The sequence below is a fragment of the Aplidium turbinatum genome, chromosome 1 (genome assembly GCF_918807975.1).
Source record: "Aplidium turbinatum chromosome 1, kaAplTurb1.1, whole genome shotgun sequence".
Classification (NCBI taxonomy): Eukaryota; Metazoa; Chordata; class Ascidiacea; order Aplousobranchia; family Polyclinidae; genus Aplidium; species Aplidium turbinatum.
In genome coordinates, this window is record NC_137472.1 from 39,872,628 (window position 1) to 39,896,845 (window position 24,218).

At 36.4% G+C, this 24,218-nt stretch overlaps 1 protein-coding gene across 1 annotated transcript in view; it reads left to right on the top strand.

Annotated features, from left to right (window-relative positions):
• LOC145765607 (neurexin-1-like) overlaps window positions 1-24,218 on the top strand; it is a 79,878-nt gene that overhangs the window by 46,522 nt on the left and 9,138 nt on the right. Inside the window, exons 16-28 of the mRNA XM_082577444.1 lie at window positions 1,704-1,881; window positions 2,169-2,297; window positions 2,700-2,844; window positions 3,673-3,826; window positions 4,067-4,249; window positions 6,203-6,322; window positions 7,566-7,586; window positions 11,659-11,843; window positions 17,378-17,549; window positions 18,514-18,600; window positions 21,552-21,737; window positions 22,181-22,317; window positions 22,877-22,940. Coding sequence (XP_082433570.1) covers window positions 1,704-1,881; window positions 2,169-2,297; window positions 2,700-2,844; window positions 3,673-3,826; window positions 4,067-4,249; window positions 6,203-6,322; window positions 7,566-7,586; window positions 11,659-11,843; window positions 17,378-17,549; window positions 18,514-18,600; window positions 21,552-21,737; window positions 22,181-22,317; window positions 22,877-22,940 — 1,761 coding nt within the window. The remainder of the gene's footprint in view (window positions 1-1,703; window positions 1,882-2,168; window positions 2,298-2,699; window positions 2,845-3,672; window positions 3,827-4,066; window positions 4,250-6,202; window positions 6,323-7,565; window positions 7,587-11,658; window positions 11,844-17,377; window positions 17,550-18,513; window positions 18,601-21,551; window positions 21,738-22,180; window positions 22,318-22,876; window positions 22,941-24,218) is intronic.

Here is a 24,218-nt window from a genome sequence, read left to right on the forward strand (position 1 = left end):
TCTTGATACTCCGATAATCCAGTTTTGTATTGCTTCAATCGCGTTCTCGTTTCCTATGCATTATTTAGTAGGAAACTTTGTCAGAAAGAAGTGAAATGCATTTTGTTTGCAAGCTGCTAAGACACTGATGTGCACTGCTGCTGCTAAAACAACTATGTCTGCGAGATTGCAACGGCAATGTAAAGTATATTGCTCTACAGCAGTAATTCGTTGCTGCACATGCAGGGATGCAACTGAGAAGAGAAAGAAAGAAAGATCCACCTCCCTGACACGCTATATGTAAAACTTGTTGCTCTTCTTGCTCACATCGTACTTTTCGTTAAAACATTACGTTTCTATTAAAACTTTGGCCACTGTTTCAATGTCAGAGTTAGTTTTAAACGTTTAGTAACGCTACTGCACGTAATTAAAAACAAAGATCCTATAATAATTTTTTTTAGATTTCACAAAGCATGTGGATGTGGGTGCATGAGAATTTCGCACTGGTGCTGAAACGCACAGTCGCCTTTCAACTTTTTTCCTGAATCATTTATCACCGACTACGTTTTAGATTGTCACAGCTTGGACGCAGTTTGCTATAAATATTTAAAAGTGTTATCTTTGACGGGCTTCTACAAATCTTTCATTTCTCTTCTCTATTCACCTTTTTTTTTACAAAAGTGGTCGTAAAATTTCCTGAAGTGATTACAATTTAGATGCTAGCAGACTCTATATTTAATTGTTTACTGGTATCCGTTTTGTTTTTCCATCACACAAAGATACAGTACAATGTCTGTTTTCTCATAGAAGGCGTGACTAAATTATTAAACTCTCATTGCGTAAATGGTAGGATGATGGATGACATTGTCCATTATTCCTTTTATGTAAAAAGAAAGAAAACTTAAATTTCCTGAAAGATAATCACAAAAGTGGAGCGTAGGGTCAATTTAAATAAAGAGTACAGGACCCAAAGTGCAGAAACGATACTCATTGTAAATTCTCTGCAAAGGCTTCAAAAACTGTTTTTCCAGATGTTTTATATTTCTTTTTGTAAAATTTAAATGTTTAATTTAGTACGTTTCGACATTTTCTGTTTTGACTGGCAGATATTTTTCATTACAGGAAGTTGATAAATTTGGTCAAAATTTCCGGAAAACTTTTTCAAATCTTTCTGTTTAAATTAACCGGTCCAAACTAAAATTAATTGAATTTAACTTTAATACGACAGACCAACCATGTGTGGTACCTAAAGATATTACTTCAACTTGAATACTTCTTTAACAAATCGAAGTTGCATCCTCTACTTTACGGCTAAATTTTTATTCCGCAGCTGTCTTTTGATTTCATGAGTTAATATTCAACGGTTGCAGCTCAAACACCCATTCTTACTTGCTTGTTCTGCTAGCCGATCAATACTCATTTTCGTCGTTATTTTCTGTTTGACATCTTGCACGTAAAAGAACACTAGCAGTTGAAACAACGTTATTTGTGATATATGGTAATACCAGATAACCAGAACCCCTACTCAACAATCGATTCGAATTTTTTCAACGTAAAATAAGTTTACGCTTCAAGCGTCTTTAAAAGTTAATGCTTGGCTCAACAGGTGCAGTGAAAATGTCATTTTTCACGACTGCTGATATGAGCTATATCTTTTACAATGTAAAGGTTTTGGAAACAAATTACTGTAAAATTTCATACGCGACTTTTTGTTGCTTTCTCAGAAACGCTTTCGGGAACCCACAACAAGCTTGAATTTGACATCATTCATCTTGGGGAAATCGTGACCTCATCACAGAATACAATCAACAGCTCTTCCAGCAGAAAGCTTGCGTTGCTGCGAAATCCTTTTATTGGTCATCTTGAAAACGTTGTCTTCAATACTGTTCCTCTGATTGACAGGCAAGACGACATTTAAAAACACGAGCTTGTAGTTTAGATTGTATTTGTGAGAATCGTTATTTTCGGACTGAGGTAATACTTAAGTTACAGTAAAGCTAACTTCAATAAACCTTTGGAAATTGGTTTGATTTTATAACCTTTCTATTGCATCATCCGATGTCTATAACCTACTCAGGGAGTGATAAAAATTTAAGAAATTTTTACTACCGTTAAAAAGTTTGAGATGCCTGTTCAGTTTAGCTGCCTATAGTTGTTGAATAATAATATTAAAAAAGTTTTGATTACAGTTGTGCTGATGGGAGCTTGTTCTGCAACAACAACAGCACCTTTGGCGACGCAGATGACGTTGTATCATTTCCCGTTTCTTTCCAAGATGACGGCAGCTACGTTGTTCTTCCGACTCTACAAGCTTACAAGTAGGTTTCACTTTTGTTTTGTTGGTGTTGCCTGAAAACTATGGTAGGCCCTAACAGATTTTTGACTTTTTAATAGAACAAGGAAAATAATCATCTCAACTATAATGACTTGCAGTGTAGCTTATCACCAATTTCTACCTTAATTATGATACAATTATTGTCATTTCGCAGAATAACAATAGTTTGAGTAGGTAATGAAAATGTATATTGTATGCGACATGTCTAATAATTCGTAAACAAAACGTCGTGAGAGCAAAACATTGGGCTTGGAGTGATTGGTAACTGGTTGGAGTCAAGGGCGCAGTGACAAAGTAACTAAAACCAACTTAAGCAGCTGAATAAATCGGAAGTGTAAACTTTGACGTTTTCATTGCATCAACGGTTTACTGTAAACGTTTTCAGTTCAATGGAGTTGTTTCTAAGTTTGAAAACAACTGTCAAAGATGGTTTGATTCTTTTCAATTCTGGACGAAACGGGGACTTCATTGCTATCGAAATGGTTGAAGGAAAAGTCTTTTATTTATACAACATAGGGAATGGTGACCAGGTACTAGTGCATTTTACCTCTTTAAAAAGTTGTAAAACGTCAACAGTTTCCAACGATGGGATTACAATTAATTACATTGGTCAACAGCAAAATTTAATCAGAGATGGTTTCACGTGTCCTTAAACGTTTTATTTTTATCTTTTACGCTGATTTTGAATATATTTTTTCTTGTTTTAACACATCAGATTTTTGAATATTCACACTTTTTCTTTTAGTTAGTGTTTGGACTGTAAAGGTTTACGCGCTTATTTAGCATTTATGATTTCACTATTAGTTTTTGTCTCAAACGTGGCTACAGCAGGTAGGTTAATTGCATGACAAGTAATACGAAGCTTTAAAATTAAATGTTTAGGGTGTTTTTTGAAAAAAGAAAAAAGGTATGAAGCAAGCACATATATACCTACCATAAAAATTTAACAACAACTGAAAATTTTAAGGTGTGTATATTTTTAAAACATGATGTGTTAGAGAAAAGCGAGCGCAGAATCAAAATCCCAGCAAAAAAATCATCCAGAAAAATTTACTTGTACTTTCATTTAAAAAAATGGTAGAAATCTGTGTACTGCAATTAACTATGCAAAGTAGTAAATTATGCAGTATTTTTATGTTTTAATTTGTAATTTTCTTAGCAATATTTTTTTCTCTGTAAACAATACTTTGGCTTCGAGTAGTTTGTCTTTAGTTCTTTCTAAAAGCGCCCTGAGTGGTTCAATTATTACTAAAATATTACGATACTTTCGATCTGAGCCAGACTGTACAATATTTGCAAGTGAAAGCATAGAAAACAAAAGCAATGTTGTTGACTGCGCTTTTCTTGTTTAAATTCAGATTCTATCTGTGCCTGGTGCCACAACTGTCAATGACAACACTTGGCACGATGTCAGAATCATGCGAAATAAGGAAAACGTTCATACGATGACAGTAGATGGCGTACCTGCGATCAACAAGGGATCACGCGAACGAGTAAATCTTGATTTGGACGGTAAGTTATTTTATCGTGGTCTTCTTTGTGATTTTGCATACCCAGACAACAAATCAATCGTTTTTGCCGTCTGTTGTCATAAAAACGGTTGACTAGCTGTCTAGGTACAGGCTGACTCACAAAGTAAGGTCATGAAAATTGTTTAGCTTGTAGAGTTCATATGGAGCATCATCATATGTATTGCCAACCGCTGCATGGGGGTGGACTTGTGAGTAAGCTGCATTGTTTTATCTCATGTAGGAAACCTTTACATTGGCGGAGTGCGACAAGATATGTTTCGCAACGACGTTCTTCCCAATGACATAGCTTCTCGTGTCGGGTTTCAAGGTTGCCTTGGAAATATTGACCTGAATGGAAAAGTTGTTGACATCAGCGGCCGCGACAAGATAGTCTCCGTCGGATCGGTCCTCGGTGGCTGCAGAGGTGGCTTAAAAAGCAAATGATTTTTTTCTAGTTTCTATCGGTCTGTAAATCAATAAAATTATTTATATTGCAAGTTCCCATTTTAGTTGGATTACCGGTACTGCAAATAATATTTCATATTACGGCCATACTGACATACCTTTTTTCCAAACCACCCCAAAGGGTTTTGCTTTATTTAAGTATGTTTTAGAAAAATGCATAGAGCTGTGCAGTCGAAACCTGAAAGATTTTAACGTGACCATGAACCGGATCGATCTTCCTTTCGACATTGCTGAGTCAGAGCAGGAGTCGCATGATTTGTTTGTTCAACTGTATTGTCTTGTAGAGAGATGTGGCACCGGGTAAGTGGTGCAGTATCAGGAAGGATTTCGGGGTTGTAAGAATTGGTTATGAAATTTCGGAGTTTAATACTTTTTGATCGGATCCAGATCTTCACAACATGGCCTACTCCTATTTACGTTTACAACATGATCTTTGAAAGATGTGCGACTGCACTTTCATCGGCTTAAGATTCATCATGCTGAAATTGCAACCAGTCTAAGGCTATTCTCTTTTAATCTACAGCTTTACAGTTGTAATTATTTATTGTTAAAAATATGGGCCTATGAGAATGAACCATAGACTCCTTAAGTAAGTAAGTTACTTAAGGAGTCTATGGAATGAACATACCCTGATCCCTGATGATAGGCTGATGTCATACATCATACATGCAACAAGATACCTGATTGACTGTCACAGTTCTTTCTATCTCTTACACGTGAAGAGACTTTGGCAAGATTGATGACGTAGTTTATTGGGATATCAAATGTTAAACAGTCAATTAAATGTCGAATAGTTCTACTTTTGAGATTGTAGATTGCTTCCAGAAATCGTTGAAGGACTAAACAAACGGTTTAGCACTTTCAGCACGAAAAGAAATCAAATTCTGAACAGCAAACTTCTTCGTCGATTTCAAAACAGATATACGCTACTAGTTGTCACAGTAATTTTACAATAGGCAATAACTCAACTTTTACAAACTATTCAATATCAACTGGTCTACAATCGTCTTCAACATACTTTTTATCACGACTTCTCAACTTCTAATCCCCATAATACACAACTCTCAAAATCATACTCAAATCACGCGGCTATTTTTAACAGGTTTGCTTTAACCAGAAGCTTCCAGAAACTATGGTATTATTATATCACAAGAACTCATTCTTCTGGTCATCAAGTCAAAGATGTTTTCAGAATCGCACGAACGCAAAATCTTCTATAGAAGCAAGTTTCGCAATAAAAGGTTGCGCAATTAAAGGTTACTTTAGGACAATAACACCTCGCAAGAATTGCACAATTAAAATAGCACACTTATTCAAGAACATATACTGTAACCTGCTGTGGGACTACGCATTTTGATTGCGACAATAACAAACGGTGTGAGTGGCCATAAAGTGCATTTGCGGTTACACAGCCTTAATCAAAATCGATTTCGTATCAAAATAGCTCAAAAATTGTAACAAGGCATGAGGTTTGGCTACTTTTTCGACCTGACGTAGCCTACTGTCAGCTATATACTTTTTCTCATCTATCTTCATTGCGCAATTTGGTCTGCACATTTTCTGATGAAATAAATGCAGTAGCATACTGTACATCCATTTAACTCAGCTTCATGCAACTAAAAAATAAACAGAGAATTTTAGTTTGCGCGAGAATGCAAATGAACCTTAAATTGCTTTTACTTGTTTGCTGTGAAGAAAAGTAACATTTTTGTCTAATCACATCCCACCAGGTACGCAGCTTTAAATCATTTATGATCTGTGACGTGTTAAACACATAAACGTTTATTTTCGAAAAAATACGCAAAAATGAGTCTGGGATGATTTTCATGCAGCGGAAAAGCTAGAAGAAGATTGTAAGCCTGGATGCGGCAGATTTGTTTCTTTTGATTTTAATTTCTTAATTTTTTTCTAGGTCCAACTCAATCATGTACTAGCACGTCTTGCGATAATGGAGGCATCTGTCTCCAACAGTGGAATGACTTCATTTGCGATTGCAGTATGACCACCTACGTTGGAAGAACGTGCCAAACACGTAAGTGACCCTGAAGTTAGTCCGGATAAATCATTGGCATCAAATTTTCAATTGTCGCTGCCGCATTAATATGATGCAGACATGAGATGAAAGAGGAACATGACTTTACGAAAAAACACAAAACATCTGTAAGGTTTTTTCAAAGCACTGTAGTCTTGTCCTGTGCAAAATGACAAAAAAATAAAACTAACACTGTCGAAATCATTGTTACTTGTTATTAACAATTGCTACCTCAAAAAATCCTACCCAGTACCTGCAACAAGAAATAGGCTACAACTTTTCATTCTATACTTCCTTCACCAATCACCATCTTGCAATGCTTATTTTCTCCCGATCTGGTTTGGAACAAATCCAATCAATATAAGCCATAATTCTTTTCTGAAATAAGCTGGTTTTACTGCGCAGCAGAGGGTAGAGATGGTGACGATAACGAAGCTCATGGTAGTTTCAAATCCAAAGTGAATCATGATTTTGGATCGGATGCAAATCTGCGTATCGATCATTTCCTTAAAAATATTTTTTTCTTGTTTAAAGAAAAGACACAAAAGATATGGGAGAGAATTAAGATTTTTTGTGCAATTACTGCTTTGTAAGGGTTCCATGGACGGTTTTTCATTTTGGCAATCTGTACTACTTTAGCGGAAGCGTCTTGACCATAACTCCGCGATTATAAATGATAGCCATCAATAATATCGTTTAGATACTGGCCATAATTACTGTATTTTTTAAATGCTTTGTTTGCAAGAAAAAAAATGTTTTTTGCATGAATACGAGCAAAGATTTGTGGTGTCTTTTATGTTAGGGAGAATTTGAGAGAAATTTATTATCGATGCTTTTGCATTTTTTCCCTTAGTTTATGGCTGGAATCTATTTATTACTTACCTTCCAGACAGGCCTGCATGCTTCCAATTATTTCAAAGAGGGAAATCTTAAGAACATTGAGAAGAGGGCCATTTCACAATCACTAATGTGACGCTCTAACCACTATTCTATGGAAAAAACATTGCACTGTGAAATATAGCGCATACACGCGGACCTGGCGGCAACATGTTTTATTTTTCAAATTTATAGTCGGGAAAGTTTGGATATCTGAGAATAGTTCTTTTAAAAACAGGCCGCCAGTGCCACTATCGATCCTAGTTTTTCCAAGTCATAATCTCTTGAGAAAACATAAGCGACTACAGTGCTTTGAGATGTTGTAGTTGTATTGTTCAATGGCTAACGTTATATTTTATTTAATCAGACGTCAGTACGTTGATTCCTGGTAAGAATCCCGTTTATTCACAGTTTGGTTTGCAGTGCAATTTGACAGCATGCCTGTTCTCTCTATTGCTTATGTCACTAATAGAGCAACTTGTTTTCGGTTGTTATTATTTTTGAACTGCGTATTGTTTACGTGGGTTGCTTGCTAACTTTCTACAATGCAATTTCTGTATAAACGTTGCTGTATCTCACTTGTTACATTGAACTTGAAGAATGCAAGTAGGCTTGATATAGTAACGATTGTGCCTTGCCAAAAATTAATTCAAACCTTTTATTATCATCTGATTACAATGAAAACAGTAGGGAGTAGCAATTCTAAAACTAGGTACACTTGGTCACTTGCCGGCTCTAAAAAAATACTAAAAAATGCAAATTGTTTGTTTGAAAATTTTGGTTGACTTATCAGCCCATCTCGGAGGTGTAGAAAGGCAAAAAGGATAGAGTGCCTTAGGCCAGAAGTGGATTAAGGTTAATCACACTAGTCAACAAGTTCTTACTAAATTTTTTAATCAGAGATACAAGTAAATTTTTCTAGATGAATTTTTTGTGCTGATTCCGAATCTTCTCTCGTTTTTCTTTACTACATCAGGTTTTCAAAATATTTGCATTGTAATATTTTGCGTATTTGGTAATATTAATGAATTAAGCCAAACTTTGTTTCATATTAATTTTTTTCAAAATATTTTATAATTTATTTACAGTATAGCATTTTATAGCTTCACCACTTATACTTGTAGTGTACTGTAGCAATGTTTTGAAACAAAAACTGCAGTTCTAATCAAAAAGGGTGAAAAAATATAAACAGAATCCAATTGCATGCAATTCGTTTATCTTAAAGGTGGAATTTACATATACTTTATTGAATACGCGTACGCAACTAGTTGTTCTAAACAAACCTGGGAAACTTGTTGCAGAGAAATGCAAATCCATTGGAACAGGTCTTTCCCAGCTGTTTAACAAAATTCTTCATTAAGCCCAATTTTATATGAAGTGGTGGCAATAATACATCGTTGGGCTCAACTTAAAGAACACTTATGATATTTGCGTTTCCTTTAATGCAGAGGTGACGAACCTGCGGCCCGTCAAAGAATTTTGTGCGGCCCGCAAAGCAATTTGACAATCGCTCATGCATTAAAGACAAAAGATATCTCAAAGCTGCTTTATACTTTCACTGGTAGGCTACACCTTTCCTTTGCTATTTTCTTGCCATAAATACTAACTTTCAGGGTGTAAAGTTAGAAAATAGGAAAGCTATAAGGTAAAGTTGTGATACTACTCACCAACTTCACCTTGTATTTTTGGTCGATTCTAATCTATGACGTCACGATTAAAAAGTTGTGTGGCCCGATAACTCATGTGTAATTGACAAAGTGGCCCGCGACCGCAAAAAGGTTTGTCACCCCTGCTTTAATGTATGAGTCTCTTGCTGGCCAGTCTCTTCTGACAGTGTTCTGCAGTAGCACGACGATCAGTATTTGGTAAACCCTCCTTGCAATCCCATTAAAATGCCGATGACCTTAAAATCTCCACAAATGTTCCATTTGTATTCACTGGACTGAATCGCACTGAGGAGGATTTCAATATTTTTGTAAGATTTCTTAAATGCACAGAGTGTGCCACAGGAGCAGATGGTTTTATATTAAACTTATCATTGTCATGGTAAAATAAAACCATACATTAGGCTACTATACAGTAAATCAAGCTTTACAAACAAGAGATATAAATATCTCAAAAACATGATTTTCTAGAAAAAAGAGTAAAGACATTATTGAAATCAGCGTCATAAATACGTTTAAGGACACATAAAGCTCTGATGAAAATTTGCTGTTGATTAGTGTAATGAGAGCGCTATAGCCTATCACTTGCCCTCCAAAAATCATAAAAAGATAACTTTTTACTTAAAAATGTTGTTCACTCATCTACGTTAAAACGTTAAATGAAATCACTCATAAAGAAATATCCCAGTGGAAGAGAATTAAATTGCAAAATAAGATCTAGAAAATACAGCTTCAGTTTCAGACCTAACTTCACTGATTGACCAAAACTCGGTTTCAAATCTAAGCGCTTCTTTGTTATATTGATCATATTTGAATAAAAAATGTGTAGTTTTAATAAGTACCATGAGTAAGAAACCAAAACTGCACAAAAAAGGTAAAACGAAGTGCGCTCAAACAATTTATTTCCATTCGCTACCAGTACAAATTTCAAACCGAAGTTGTAAGTTGGCCCGACATTTTGCTTCAGGTTCATGCATAATTTAATCACGACAACATCAGCAAAATCAATCGAAGATGAAAACTGATCTTAAAAATATCCGCACATGAATTGCCTTGTCCAGTTTTGTATTAATAAAAATGTAAATTGATTGACGCATGTGTGAAATAATCTAAAGATTTATGTATTTTGATCAGGTCGATTAATGGCCTATATGATTTTACCGATTTACGATTGAACAAGTCGACAAGAAATTTCGTAACGTCCGCAATTGGGAGCTTGTGGAACAGCAGCTAGGTTACTTCATTGTTTTACAAAAGACGTCATATTTAAAATATTTTGATCATGGCAAAATCGGTGACATCTTTTGAGAGATCGTGTAAAGATTTACTTTGCCCTCTTTGCTCTGAATCGTTGGATATAATTATAAAACAAAAAGTTTAAACTCTTGCTGTTGGGTTTACTGGAATAATTTTGACGCTGACAGCAAGTCAAACTGTCCAAATATAACAAATAGAGCCTTGAAAATGCATCGCTTAGAACGGGTAAAATATTTAGCTGTGTATTATCTTTTAAGGTTATCAAGATGTTTTATCCCATTACGTTCGCTGAAACAAAAGATAAAAATGACGTCCTGGACATTGGACAACCAGTTTTAAACAGTTACAGAATCAAATACATACATGATGTTAACTGCACTAAGAAAACAGTGACGTCCTGCCTGCAGTTATACAAGATGTTTATATGCATAAAGTTCATACAACATACCTATTTATAAACAAGTTCTTAAAACTATTATGCCTTTATGCACATGCTTGCACACTTATGCTTTCAGTCAAATAGGCTACTTTACCGAATATCTTATTTATTGAACTGATTAAATTTTCATCCCCAAGATTAAATAACAATTGAAGTTGAATTGACATGATTTCAATCACTCTCTTGTGCGGTTGACGTATGCTCAGTAGTTTAAATTGCATGTTATTGATTTTGCACGTTTTCTAAAACTTAATTGTGTGAAATTTTGCACCTTGGAGTGTCGTGTTTGTCCCTTTCAGCGTATTAAAAAACGCTTGACGTATTGCTGCCACCAAGTGGCATTACGAAGCTGCATTATTTACCGTGCCGATCAATGCAAAACAAAATGATTTAGCGGAAAACTAGTATTTTTCCAGATGAGTCCGATTTTAGTGTTTACGCTAAAAAAATAACAAAGGTTGCCAGATGTATTTATTAGTATTTATATTATTAACTGCTTACATTGTGAATTAGCCTAAATGACTCGTTGATGATAAAATTGAATATAGAAAATATTTGTGCAGTTGCAAATAAAGCTACAAATCTTTTCTTACTTTTACAACTTTTTAATGAAAACCGAAGGCCAATGAAAGCACTAAACTCCAAGTCATTTTCGTTGATTTCAAAATATGAAACTGATTTTGTTAAATCTAACTACTGTACGATGTAAACATAAATTTATGATACATGCCAAAATATTGAGCCCAACAAAAATATTGTAATTTCAACTTTTTTTTATTATTATTGAATTATTATTTATATAGGTTTGGCAGTGGATTTATTTTGTTCTACTAGGCTACGTCATTTTAATTCGTACACAAAAAATTTAAAACATTTTCGGATTTTCTATGGTATATTTATGAAGCATATTATATTATCTATAGTTCTGTTTAAATTTTTAATATTGATATGGCATAACCTACAATATGGATACGAAAGTTTAGGTGTTTGTGTTTTTGTCGTACGTTTATGTTTCTATTGAATTAACACCAAACATATAATTAACTTGAAAAGATTCTTGAGGATTTTATATGCTTTACACCAGTTTTACATCTTTACAGGAGCAGTGACGTATAGGTTTGGCAATAATGCTGGGCTTATGGTATATCGTTGGGTGGATAATTTTCCGAGCTCTCGAGACGATTTCTTGTCTCTGGGTTTCAGCACCACTCAGAGAAACGCACTTCTAATGAGAGTGACCGGACGAACTAGCACTGACATTCAAGACTATCTAGAATTAAAAATAGTGAGTTTGAATAATCGCACTGCTCCCAACTTTGAAGTACGCGTTTCAACTTAAGCTATATGCACTAACTCGTTCTGAAATTAGCCCCTCTATCTATTCGATATTATGCAAACTTTTTTTAAATTCACATTAATGGTTGCAAAGCGAAGTTCATGATCTAAGTTAAAACGTAACACTTTAAGGTTGGGAGACATCGATGTGTGGTACTTAAAATGTTTTTATTGTGTGTTTTTTTATGCTTACTACAGCACGAGCGCTCTTCCATAGAAGTGGAGTGATGCGATACACTTTCCCTAAGCTATTGACCACCAGAGAAGATAACTTGCAAATAATATTTGCGACAGCGCAGCTGAACGCCGTTCTGGTATACGTTTCGCCTCCGATGGAATTGCCTCGTAAAGAGTTTCTCATGCTTTCTATAGTGAGATGAATTGAAGTTGATTTTCCGTTGTGGTTTCGGTGACATTTTTTATGTCACTAAAGTGTGTGGTTTTTAGCATGTTGCATATTTTAGTTTTCAGGTTTGATGCAAGGTCGCTTGCTTGTGAAAATATCAGCTCAGTTTTTATGGAATTCAAAACGTTAATAATAACATATCAACTAGCTGACAGTCGCGTTTGGTTTGAAGGTTTTTCAAGAACTTTTTGATTGCCTGGTCGTGTGTGGGTTTGTTCATGTTTTGCAACTGGTCTAAAGAGTTGTTTGCTTCATTCTTTGCTTGTGCTTTTGGAATATGTGTTAGCCTATGTCGTGAGCTTGCAAGGCTTCTATAAAATTTACCTTATCTCGCGTGGAACACTAACTGTGTTGCCAGAAGCATGTTTGATGATGTGTTTGAACTTGGAGTGACATTTGTTTAGCGATTTTTTAACAGTACGAAATACGAAATTGCCTGCTGAGAGGAGTGTGGATTAAATAGAAGTGTGGTCAGGTAGCTTACTCTAGTCAGAATGTTACTTTTTGTTTAACTTAAAAGGAGACCAATATTTTCCCATTAAAACTAGATTAAAATTTGCAAAATAGCATTAAGTTAATCCAAGTCGATCTTACCAACCTAAAACCTGGATACAATTGATTCTTCTTCTTCTTCATCGTGTGTCACACGGCCGTAGCCCAGAGCATCACGCAGGCTCTTGCTCTATCGTTGAACTCGGCCAAATCCTGTGCAGAGCACCTTGCTTTTAGGTCAGGGCATTCGAGTAGATGTTGCATCGTTTGCTCCTGTCCGCATTTGCAACTTGTGCTCCCCATGGAATACCCCCAGTGTCTCATCAAGGTTTTACACCTGCCAATACCAGTTCTTAAGCGGTTGAGGCATCGCCAATACTTCCACGGTTCACGTTTTCCGGGAGGAAGGCTCTCCATGGGTGTGAGCTCCATATTGGCCAATGTCAGTCCGGCTGCCAGTCTCTCCTGCCATAGTTGAACCCGCACATTGGCGGCGACGTTTAACTTATCAATGTGGGTCTATGTTGTTGAGAAGGAGCGATCTTCTTGTCGTCAGCACTACCTGGCTACTCACTATAGAACAGTGAGCATTGTGTTTCGCTAATGATAGCCTACAGGTGTAGCCTATACCATACCAGTGCAGCGGTGTCTAATTACGTTTGTTAATTAAGTGTGCTTACCTATTAGCAATTAGTACTTGCTGCCCGAAAAGAAATGACAAGGCTATCAAATACTTGGCTAAAAAGCTTACTTGAAATAAACGGTAGCTGTTTTTCTTAAGTAGATATACCGGTTTATAAAAATATCTTGGGAAAAGCGATGAAATGGCTTCTACGTATAATATTTGATGAACTTTTACTTTTTTTTAGATTATACTACAATTCCTGTGAGTAATCCAAATTTGCAAACATATTGATGAATTAACAAAAAGTCACTTTGAAGCAATTGGTGCTATTTTAAACTTTGGTTTAGAATTACTGTATAACAGGCAATTGTTGATCTAATATTAAAAGAGTTAAAAAATTCTCGTACCAAGACTGCCAGGTTTGCTGTGTTGTTGTGTATTTTGTCAGTTGACCATATAAAGTTGGATTTTTAAAACTTGGCCCAGTGTGAGCACCTTTCAAAGAGTTTGGCCTTTTTTTCAAATCGGGCGATATAATTTCAAGGGCCAAGCCATTCCGATAATGCTGTAATTTTCGACATTTTTATTTGCAAATAGTTTTTATTGAGGTATTTTACTATTGGCACATTTATTCATATCTCAATTGTCTCTTTCCTTAAAACAGGTTTCAGTTGATCTTCTTCATAAAGATTAATCACGTCCAACTCAGCCGTAGCCTCGTCTGAGACCAGCAGGGTTTTCAAATAATCAGTCACAGAATCAAATGGGTCGATGAGAAACAAAATTTGTGGCCTTTTCTGTTGTAGATCACGCAACAGGAGCACAAACGTTCTTGAGGGGTTTTAAGCAGTTTTGCATATACAACATTTTGTTTATTTAGTGCGATGATGGGGACTTTCACGCTGGCTTTTAGCAAAGGGATAAAATGTGATGGTCTAAATCTCCATTTTGTATATGCGCCTTGAACAGCTTCAGTTTATTGACAAGCGTAAACATGCTTTGCACTAGGCCAAGCAGCATTTAGCTTACCTGAGAATTCAAGTCGACCTAGTCTTAGTTCGACCAAAAAGGCCAGATCCACAATCTGTTGAGGATCCCGAGTTATTTATTTTGTTAATGCAAATGGAGAACACTTCATTGCTTGTTAGATTTTCAAAGAAACAGATTAGGATTAATTTAAATAAATGATATAGACAACATGCGCTGAGAAGGAGCTAATAAGATTTTTGAACTAATTAAAATGGTCATTGGTCATGCCACATACAGAAACTATCAATTTTATGCTTCTTCTTCTTGCTTATGAGGCAGCAATTCAGGTAACATCTCCCAATTGTTGCAACCAGAGCAGTGTCTTCATATCAGGGTCTATGAGATTCACATGTTCTTCAGGTCGAAACACTGGACAGTGATTTATGATGTGCTGTGCTGTTTAACAGTCACCACAAATACAGGCTGGTGAGTCACACAATCCCCAGTTAAAACATATTGTGCTTGAAGCGACCAACACCAGTACGGAGGCGATTCAGAGTTACCCATTCTTTTCTTGGCAAGTCTGAGCCAGGTGGTACCGTAGTGTATGGTGTACTTTACTGTACTGTACCGTACTGTATGGTGTGACTTGGAACTGGTTGGGCCGTGAGATGGTTTCCCAGCGGTTTCTCCATGACTTCATCAGGTCGAAGTGACCTTCATGAAGCGCCACAATGTGTCGAGAAAAAAGGCGCCTGGAAGGCAGGCGTTGACGTGTAAGCTGTTGTGCGTCAAGGACTACATTGTGGAGGAGATGGCGATCATTGACCTCTGCCTTTAATGCGAGCCGTATGGTAGAATTCTCTCTGCGTAGTTTTGGTGGGGCGATGCCTGAAAGCACTGGTAGTAAGTCTGTAGGAGTTGGACGCAGGCATCCAGTGATTATGCGCATGGTGTCGTTAAGGGCGATATCTACTTTTCCTGCGTGTGTGCTGCGGCACCAGACTGGAGAAGCATATTCGGCAGCACTGTACACAAGCGCTAGGGCACTAGTGCGCAGTGTTGGGGTTTTGGATCCCCAAGTCGACCCAACTAGACATCTGAGAAGGTTGTTTCTTGCTGATGCTTTGGCACGAACTGAGTCACAGTGTTTTTTATACGCGAGTTGTCGAATGCCGATCCAAGGTCACTCCCAGATATGTAGGGCAGGGGTCATGTCGGATAAGGGTTCCATCTAGGGGGACTCGTAACTGGCGGCCAGTTTCCTTGTTGTTGAGGTGGAAAGGTGTGATGGTGGTTTTAGCTGTGCTGAGTTTTAGTCTCCAGTCCTTTAGGTATTGTGAGATCAGCTTCATATCCTCGGTGAGGACATCCTCTACCTTAGTCCAATTTTTGTTTGTATATAGTAGGGCCAAATCATCTGCATAGCTGTACTGTGTGGACTTTGTCTGGGGAATGTCGCTAATATAAATATTGAATAACATGGGTGCTAAGCAAGATCCTTGAGGAACTCCATTCCTTAGACGACGGGGGCGGCTAGATTGTCCGTCGCTAGTTTTCAACACAAATGAGCGGTTTGCTATAATGTTAGCGAGAAAGCGAACAAGGTGTTTGTCAGGAATTTTTTGTAGGAGTTTAAGCACTAGGCCTTGGTGCCACACTGTGTCATAAGCAGCCGTTAAGTCTACTAATATGACACCGGCTTTATTTCCTCTCTCGAAACTATCCTCTATGTCATTGGTCAATTTAGTTGTTTGATCGGTTGTACAACGCCCATGGTGGAAGCTAGCTTGTTCTGCGGAAGTTGCGGATCAATGACTGGTTCAAGGCGTGTCATAATGAGCCGTTCAAGAATCTTGTAGGGGACACAGAGGAGAGAAATAGGACGATAGCTCTTAGGGTCCTCCAACGTTTTTTTCGATTTGGGTAGGGCAATCACGCTGGCCTTCCGCCATATCTTAGGAATTATGTTGCGGTTGAGACAGATTGAATAAAAGTCTTTAAGCCAGGAAAGACATGTTTTATGCTCACTCATGGTAAAATATTTTGCAACGTAAGTTACGATATTGATGACAACATCAGTCAACATTATTTTCAGAAATTTGCAATAAACTAGACAAAATACTGTAACTACGGATAAGCAAAAAAGCGCAAACGTTTTATTTGTTGCATTGTCAAGGCACGACATTAACCTATCACTTTGTATCTTCGCAAACTATTATTCTGTAAACGATCTGCAATTCTTTCAGTTTATTGGTTTGAAAGTAGCCTACGTTGTAGCTTAATTGCAAATGACATCATTTTTATTTCAAAAGTTAAATGCTTTTGATTCTGCCAAGTAATAAATTTAATGAAGTTTGAATATTAATCGATTTAATTTTTGAAAGAAGAGAGCAGTTGAAAGGCGTGATGTGTAATATCGAAATGTCCCTCCCGTGACCTTTTGAGAAATTGCGCAATGACGAAGAATATGATCGCTTGATTTTTTTTTTCTTGACCTAAAAGGCTTCTTTCAAAATGAAAGTTCACTTCCGAAACCTGTGGGAAGGGACCGGAGCGCAACAAATTGTTAGATATTTTGTAGCCTACAGCATCATTGGTATTAAGTGTGACGTTTCGTCAATTAGGCTACACATGACAGACTTACTTATGAACTCCAACAAAGGTAGGCCTACTGCACAATACACTTCCATTTTGCTAAAAGCAACTAAGCACGTAAAATCATAGTTACGAAATTCGAAGCAGAAAGAGAAAAATATAAATTTGAATGCAAGCGATCGATAAGCAAAATTCGGGGCAGTATCAAGCAAGTTATCAAATGGAAAAAAGTAATTCATGACTCATGACAAGATATGATTTTCACGCTACATCAACTCGCGATGACGTGAAAACACCAATACACAGACTTGGTTTAAAGAGCGCATCCAGGATATTAATATCTTTCATGCGTAGCCATAAACTGCACCTCTAACAAAAACCTTGACATTATTAGGTAAACGGAAGAGTGACCTTAAGATTCAACATTGGAAGCGATAATGACGTTGTCTTGGACGAACCATCAAGCGTATCTGATGGCCAGTATCACAAGTGCATCGTCAGTCGGAAATGGATGAACGCAACGATCTCAGTCGATGACAAGCCAGACAGGACGTACTTTCAAAGCGGTAACAAATATCCGAAACTATCGTGTCTACTCTGTTTGACAGAAGTGTGCTTTTCGATTTGCTTGTTTTGGTCCAGCTTTTGAACCTTTTTGAATGGTTTTTGTGGGTTTTAACAGCACACACAATGTAGGTTTGTAAAGCGTCTTTTGCATGCACTAAGCTACAAACATTGCAAAATAACCCTGAAATAAATTAATTAAACAAGTTTGCAAAAATAATAAGAAATTCATCATTTGGACTTGTGACTCTTGGCCTTATCAACTTGTTATAGTGCGGAAGGGCAAATTTTTCAATTTAAGCTAACATAAAAAGTTAAAGATAACTGGAATCGAGAATCTCATTCTGCTTGTTATACTGGTCGCATTGCTACAATGGGGAAGTGCGCTGACCAAGTCAGCTTGTAAGCATAGCGGAGATTTCAACTGATGATTAATTTACCTTTAATTTATTTTTAAAGTAATTTCTTGCACTGCTGCACATCAAATTTGCAATAATGTAATTTCATAAGGCGATCAATCCCCTCTTTATTTTTTCAATTGCCTTATACAGTACGATGACCCATTCAGCAGCAAAAGTTGCCAATTGTACACTGTTGTAACAATTTCAAACAAATAATTTTTGCTGACCTGGATGATGCTTGTTCTAATAACTTTCATTACTCAACAAACAATATTGTGCATGTTACGTTATAACTCTTAACTGGATTTGTAGCGACGACGTCAGCCATGACGTCCTCGATTGGTGATGGAAAAAACTTGCTCTCATTCAAACACACAGCTTCTGCAACTTAGATCATTTTTCAAACAACAGATATCTTTGTAGTAACATTACTATGCAATGCACTAATACAATTTATCAAAATCAATACTTGCAGAGAAAAGCAGAAACTCTATTACAACGTGCTTGTCGTTTTGTCCCTTTGAGTTTGTCTGTCGAATTTTCATAAAGCTCCGTTTGTGTGTAGGGGCTGCACGTGATAAATTTGAACTAGTGCCAGGTTCCATTCCTGCGTCTGCACGGCCCACAGTTTGGCGCTTGCTGAGAACCAGAGGTACTAACAATAATCAAGCACTAACTTAGACTCGATAGAAGAATTATACTTTTTAAGCTGGATTGAAAATCTTGATTAAAACTTTAAATTCTGACATCGAGTTTTTGCATGCATGTTGGTAAGAGTGGTCCTTATTCAAGGATAATTTCGCATTGTTCAAGTCTCTCTCCAAAGATTTTTTTTTGCAAGAAAAAGGCCGTCAAAATGTTAAGTTGAACATTGACTGACCAATTTATTTCTGATGTTTCCTCAGTAGGAAATTCTATAAAGGAAAGCTCAAAAAAGTCTAATTATTATATAAGCTTTAAACGTAACTTTAAATAATATTAAAAGCAAATTAAAAGGAAAGTCGTGTATGCTCATTCAAAATTTTTAAATTTCCACTGACGAATATAGTTGTACGATCAGAAATATTAAAAAGAATCGGGGGATGGTAAAACAGAAGCTGCTAACTTTTGGAGCAGTGGTAATCAACCAGTCGCTCCGGAGTATCTGTTTTTTTTTTAACAAGTGACAAGTGACCGTACAAGAGTAATACTTCTCATACCAATTTCGTTGTTCTACAATTATGTTGGTAAATGGTCTTTATAGCCACAACTATTTTGTCCCGTTTTATAACTAGTAAGTAATAAAATTGTTGATTATCGTTAAAAAAGCCTAGTTTATTCCCAAAGGGTTAGTTTGATCATTTGTTCTTTGCAGATACGTGAAAGAACAGAGTTTGTCAGGTTGTTGACAGTTTGGTTTATAGTTCTTTAATTTTTGTTGTACATCATATATAAACTACAGAAATTAGAAGAATGTGTGGTGCATATTGCATGAATAGAGTTAATGCAGTGGACCACATGGGCATTAAGTAATTAATACAACGGAGGACTGAAGAACATTTATACATGTTCGCCTTACAAAATTAATCCAGTACAAGTCGAAATACAGTAGCCTACATGCAAAGAATCAAAACACAACACTACAAATAAAAACCAGTAAATATTTATTGAAAATTAATATCTTAAGTCCTTTCTTGCTATAAGCTACTGTTTTCACATTCAATCCGCTGCATTAAGGATTTTTATGCACGAAACATTTTTTCTCATTCCTGTAGTTGGCGTGTGATGTAGGCTAAAAATAGATAATTAAAAGTCCTTTGGAGATCAAGTTTTAAATGTGACAAATTAAGCTACAACTAGGCCACGTTCTTTGTTTCTCTATAGTCGTCTGCTTTCCGCCTTTTGGTTTATTTTTTTAATTAAACTGATGGGAGAACCGCAATATGATTGTATGTTTTGATGCAAGGAGACTATAATAATATTTTGGTTTTCATATGCTTTCATAACTGCAAAAAATATCCCGTTAGGAACATAGTATAAAAGTACAGTAAGATCTGTAGTAAAAATTAAAAACCTTCACAAAGCCTTTACCGTTTATTTTAGTTTAGGCTATCTCTAAACCCTTAAGTTCAAACAATGGGTTCTTGTACCGGAGAAAGGTTTTTGGAGAGAGACAATAAAATTTCAAAAGTCAAAAATAAGGACTGTCGTAACGTTGTCATTTCATCACTTGTGATTGTTATTTGAACTAATCCATTTCACCATACGTTAACATAACACTTGTAAACATTTAAAATGTGTCATTAACCATTGCGATATTATTGTAATTTAAAAACGCCATCATAAATTATGCGCATGTAATTGAATTTGAAGTCTTTCCGATTTCCTTGGCATTTCATTTCGATTTGTCAATTTTAAAAGAAGGTCAATTTTAGGAAAGGTCGTTTACCATAAACAAACAGCTTTTGTGTTGGTCGCTGACAACTTTTTATAGCCTCGTGAAAAGGTGCTTCCTTCTGCGTTTTCGGTTTTCAATCAAATCCTCGCTAACACCTGCTGTAATGGCAATTGGTATTTATGCCGATTGTTTTTGCCATAAGATAAAAACATGGTTGATCATCAGACTGCATCCTTTGTTCTTAATTACCTATAGGCCTACTGTAGTTTTATCTTTTATGATAAAAAACATCTTCATAAACTACAGCACAAAGAACAATAAATAGAAGATGTGCTGTTGTTCTTCATATGCAGCTTAGGTTATAGCACAGTTTAGAATTAAATTTAGACATGATTTTACCACACCTGATTTACAAACTTAGATTCCGATGCTATGCGTTCAAGTGTGATCAATTTAGCCACACATCAATACGCCTGTTGGTATCGTTGTTTTTAAATGCCATTTTTTTTATGCCGAAACCCATGCATGTCGCATAAAGATACGATTTTCTAAATAAAGACGTGTCTGATGTGCTTGTATACTGCGCATTCTTTTAACCTTTCGAAGTAGAGCATGGTAAAGCTCGTCGACTGCCAAACAATGCAATTCTTGTCAAAAGTAAGATTTGATACTCACCCAGGGTCTTGATTTTCATCAGGCCATCTTCACCTTGATGTCATTCTTGCAAACACATGTCGTCCTTTTCACATCGATTTCATCAACGCGAATTTCTTTTTTTGTTTCTCAACGTCTGTCGACGTTGAAGCGATATCAAAAAGTAATTTATGTTTGCTGCGATATCATTCCATTTCTAATGTAATGGAATTATAGCGTGTCAAAACAATTGTCAGCAGGTTTGTACGAAGACTTTTGAACCAAAATTACATTAAAAAAAATCTCATTAGTAATCCGGTACGTTCATAACTTATTTTTTGTTCTACTGTACTTTAATCAGTGATGATAATCAAAGCTCATAAAGCGTAAATTTCATGACCTTGTGAAGATAGGCTGCACGTGATGAGAAATCTCGTAACCACATATATTCTTCTCAAGGTGACTCCAATGCCGCAAATGTCTTCAATTTTCGATATCGACTTCGCGATAAGAAATAGTGATTATGTTTTTGTAGTTTGTTTTTTGATGTTTTGTTTGTTGTTTTTTTGTTTGAGAAGAGAATGTTTTTGTAGGACAAACCCGTTCTGTCTTCAACTCCCAATCCACGATCTTGATAGGAGGAATGGTTGACCTTAATACTCTAGATGAAAACAGCAACTCTCAACTTGAGAGAAGCCCCGCCATCACACAAGCATTCCGCGGTCAAATGGTTGGATTTTTTTATAATGACGTCAGAGTGTTTGATCTGGCCACTAAGAGTAAGTTTACAATAGATTAGCAAACAACTCTTTATTTCATCGTAAAATCAAAAACACAGTTTTAATCTCAGCGTGGTATACGAAAGCATTACATCTACATGTCATCCGGCTACAACCGATCTCTTAGCTGCGTGGTGATGTGATGGAACGAAGGGCCAGAATTTTTATGAGTGAAGCATTTTGAAAATGTTGATTGTCAGATCTTGTATTCTCGTAGTTCTTAGAGTAGGTTACCTTGTAGGGAGAACGACATGTAGGTGAGCTCAGACCTAATACCGAGAAATTTTAAATAATTTTTATGTGAAGAAACAGGACGAAGGCCTTCAACATTTACTGCAAAACTTTAAAAGAAAAATTGGTGCACTAGCTGCACATATTTTAAGCTATAGTTTTATTTGTAATTTTATGGTAACTTATAAATTACGGCTTTGCGTGATTTGCAGATGATCCTCAGGTTCAAATAATTGGAGATGTTAGTTTGATCGGACGACCTTCTTCACTCCCTCCAACATTTCCCACCATCTCACGTCCAATAACCACTATAGCCACTCTATCGACCACCACTAAATCCACCAATGCTGTTAGTAGGCCTACTGACATAAACTGCAGGCTAATTTTTGTTTTAAAATTGTTGTGCTGTGAATATATATCATGTTCTATAAAAGTGAACTAACTCTAGGCGCAATACAACCTGAAATAAACATAACTTGAATGTTGTGTAGGTTTATACCACTGCAATAAGTAACTTGAGAATGAACAAACGAAACAACGTTTTAAAGCTTTGTTCTATTTTATTAAAATGGGATTACACACCACGGAGTACCTACGCCTGTGCTTTAATAGGTTACAACTGCATTACTTACTGCATATCTAAAGTGATCTTTCTAAAAGTTAATTAAGAGCAAATTTATTTATAAGTTATAAATCGATAACTGCTACCCTGACTGCTACCAACGGGCATCAAGTTACAATTTTATCCACTTTTTAAAGCATCTTTCCGCTTTTCGACAAGTTCAATCTTTTGTCGGTTTGCAAGAGTAATTAAATATAAAATTAGTAATCTATTATGAAAAAAACATGGTAAATTAGATGAAATTTTTGTCGAGTTTGTATTTCTAAAGTTAAGACTTTACCCATAGGTTAACGATAACAATACGAATGGTTGTGATGACGAAGATCTTGAGCCTTGTCCAAACTCGTCAGGTAACATTCATTGACTTTGGTTGCCTTATAAATTATTGTAAGTTTGTAGATTACGGTACTTTAACTTGTGTTTGGTAGTGATTGTGAAGAGAAGTAATGAAAACGGACGAATAATTAAGTAGAAATATGCATCAAGCACATAACATTGAATGTTTGTCCTGGATCTGGTGTTTGGGTATAGCCTAAAACTTAAGGCTTTCCAAACTTTTTTTCTTTGGGACCCGCTTTATTCTCCACATATTCATCTCGTATGTCCGAATCATTTTCAACACAACTTTCCAGAATATTCTCAGAAAATGGCATGAGCTTTTAGTCTTTAAAAGAGATTTTTCTAATAATTTAGCTATGTTCTTGTTTTCTTCTCACCTCAAGGCGTATCTCGTACAAATACATCGCACAAACAAGGCTTTGTACACCTTTTCTCTCTTTCCAGTTACATGTTTTGAGCAGTGGCTTTGGGTCTGGTGCAACAGCAAGCTACCAAATAATTTGTATTAATGAATTTTAGTAACAAACATCTAATAACACACTTACTGCTTCATAAGAACCAGGGTATCGATACATGAGTCAACATACTTTCACACGCCATTATCGTCCTCATAAATCATCAGACATATAATACTGTAAAAAATTCAATCAAACAACAACAGTAAAAAACATATTATATTTCTGCCGACTAATCGAAGTTGTAACAAACACAGCAGTGATACACAGTATAGTTTTATTTTCATTGTTGTGCGTTGAGATAAGTGAACAAAGACGGTTATTTTTCTTAAATGTATTAACAAAAGAAAAATGATCGAATCGCAATTTCTGCAACAAAATACACAACGTAAGATTGTTAAACTCAACACTAGAACTAGAACAAAAGAAGCTGTTGTTCGCTAGCCTGCCAGAATGAAATGATACGAATAAAACAGAGTACTGCCTCGCGGAGTACACGTGACAAAAGGAGTGCAGAAGTAATCAAGGAAGCATGCTAACTGCAGGCATTTGTGCATCCCCCCCAGCTCGTAAGGCGAAACTGTAGACTTACGAGCTCGACCCCTTGATTACCCATTGACCAGAGGATGCGTCTAAATCCAATGCCGGCCGTCGGGACCGCGTGGAACGGCGCAAAACAGGCGATTTTTCAATGTGAGGGACTCCACTTGTAGGTTCGGTTGGTTCCACTGAATCGAAAGGTAGCGGCTGCTTTGGAGGTTCAGGTGAGTGCTGTGGCTCACAAAGCTTCGGGCTTGAGGCTGGTGTCGGGCAGGTGAGTGCGGGCGGACTGTG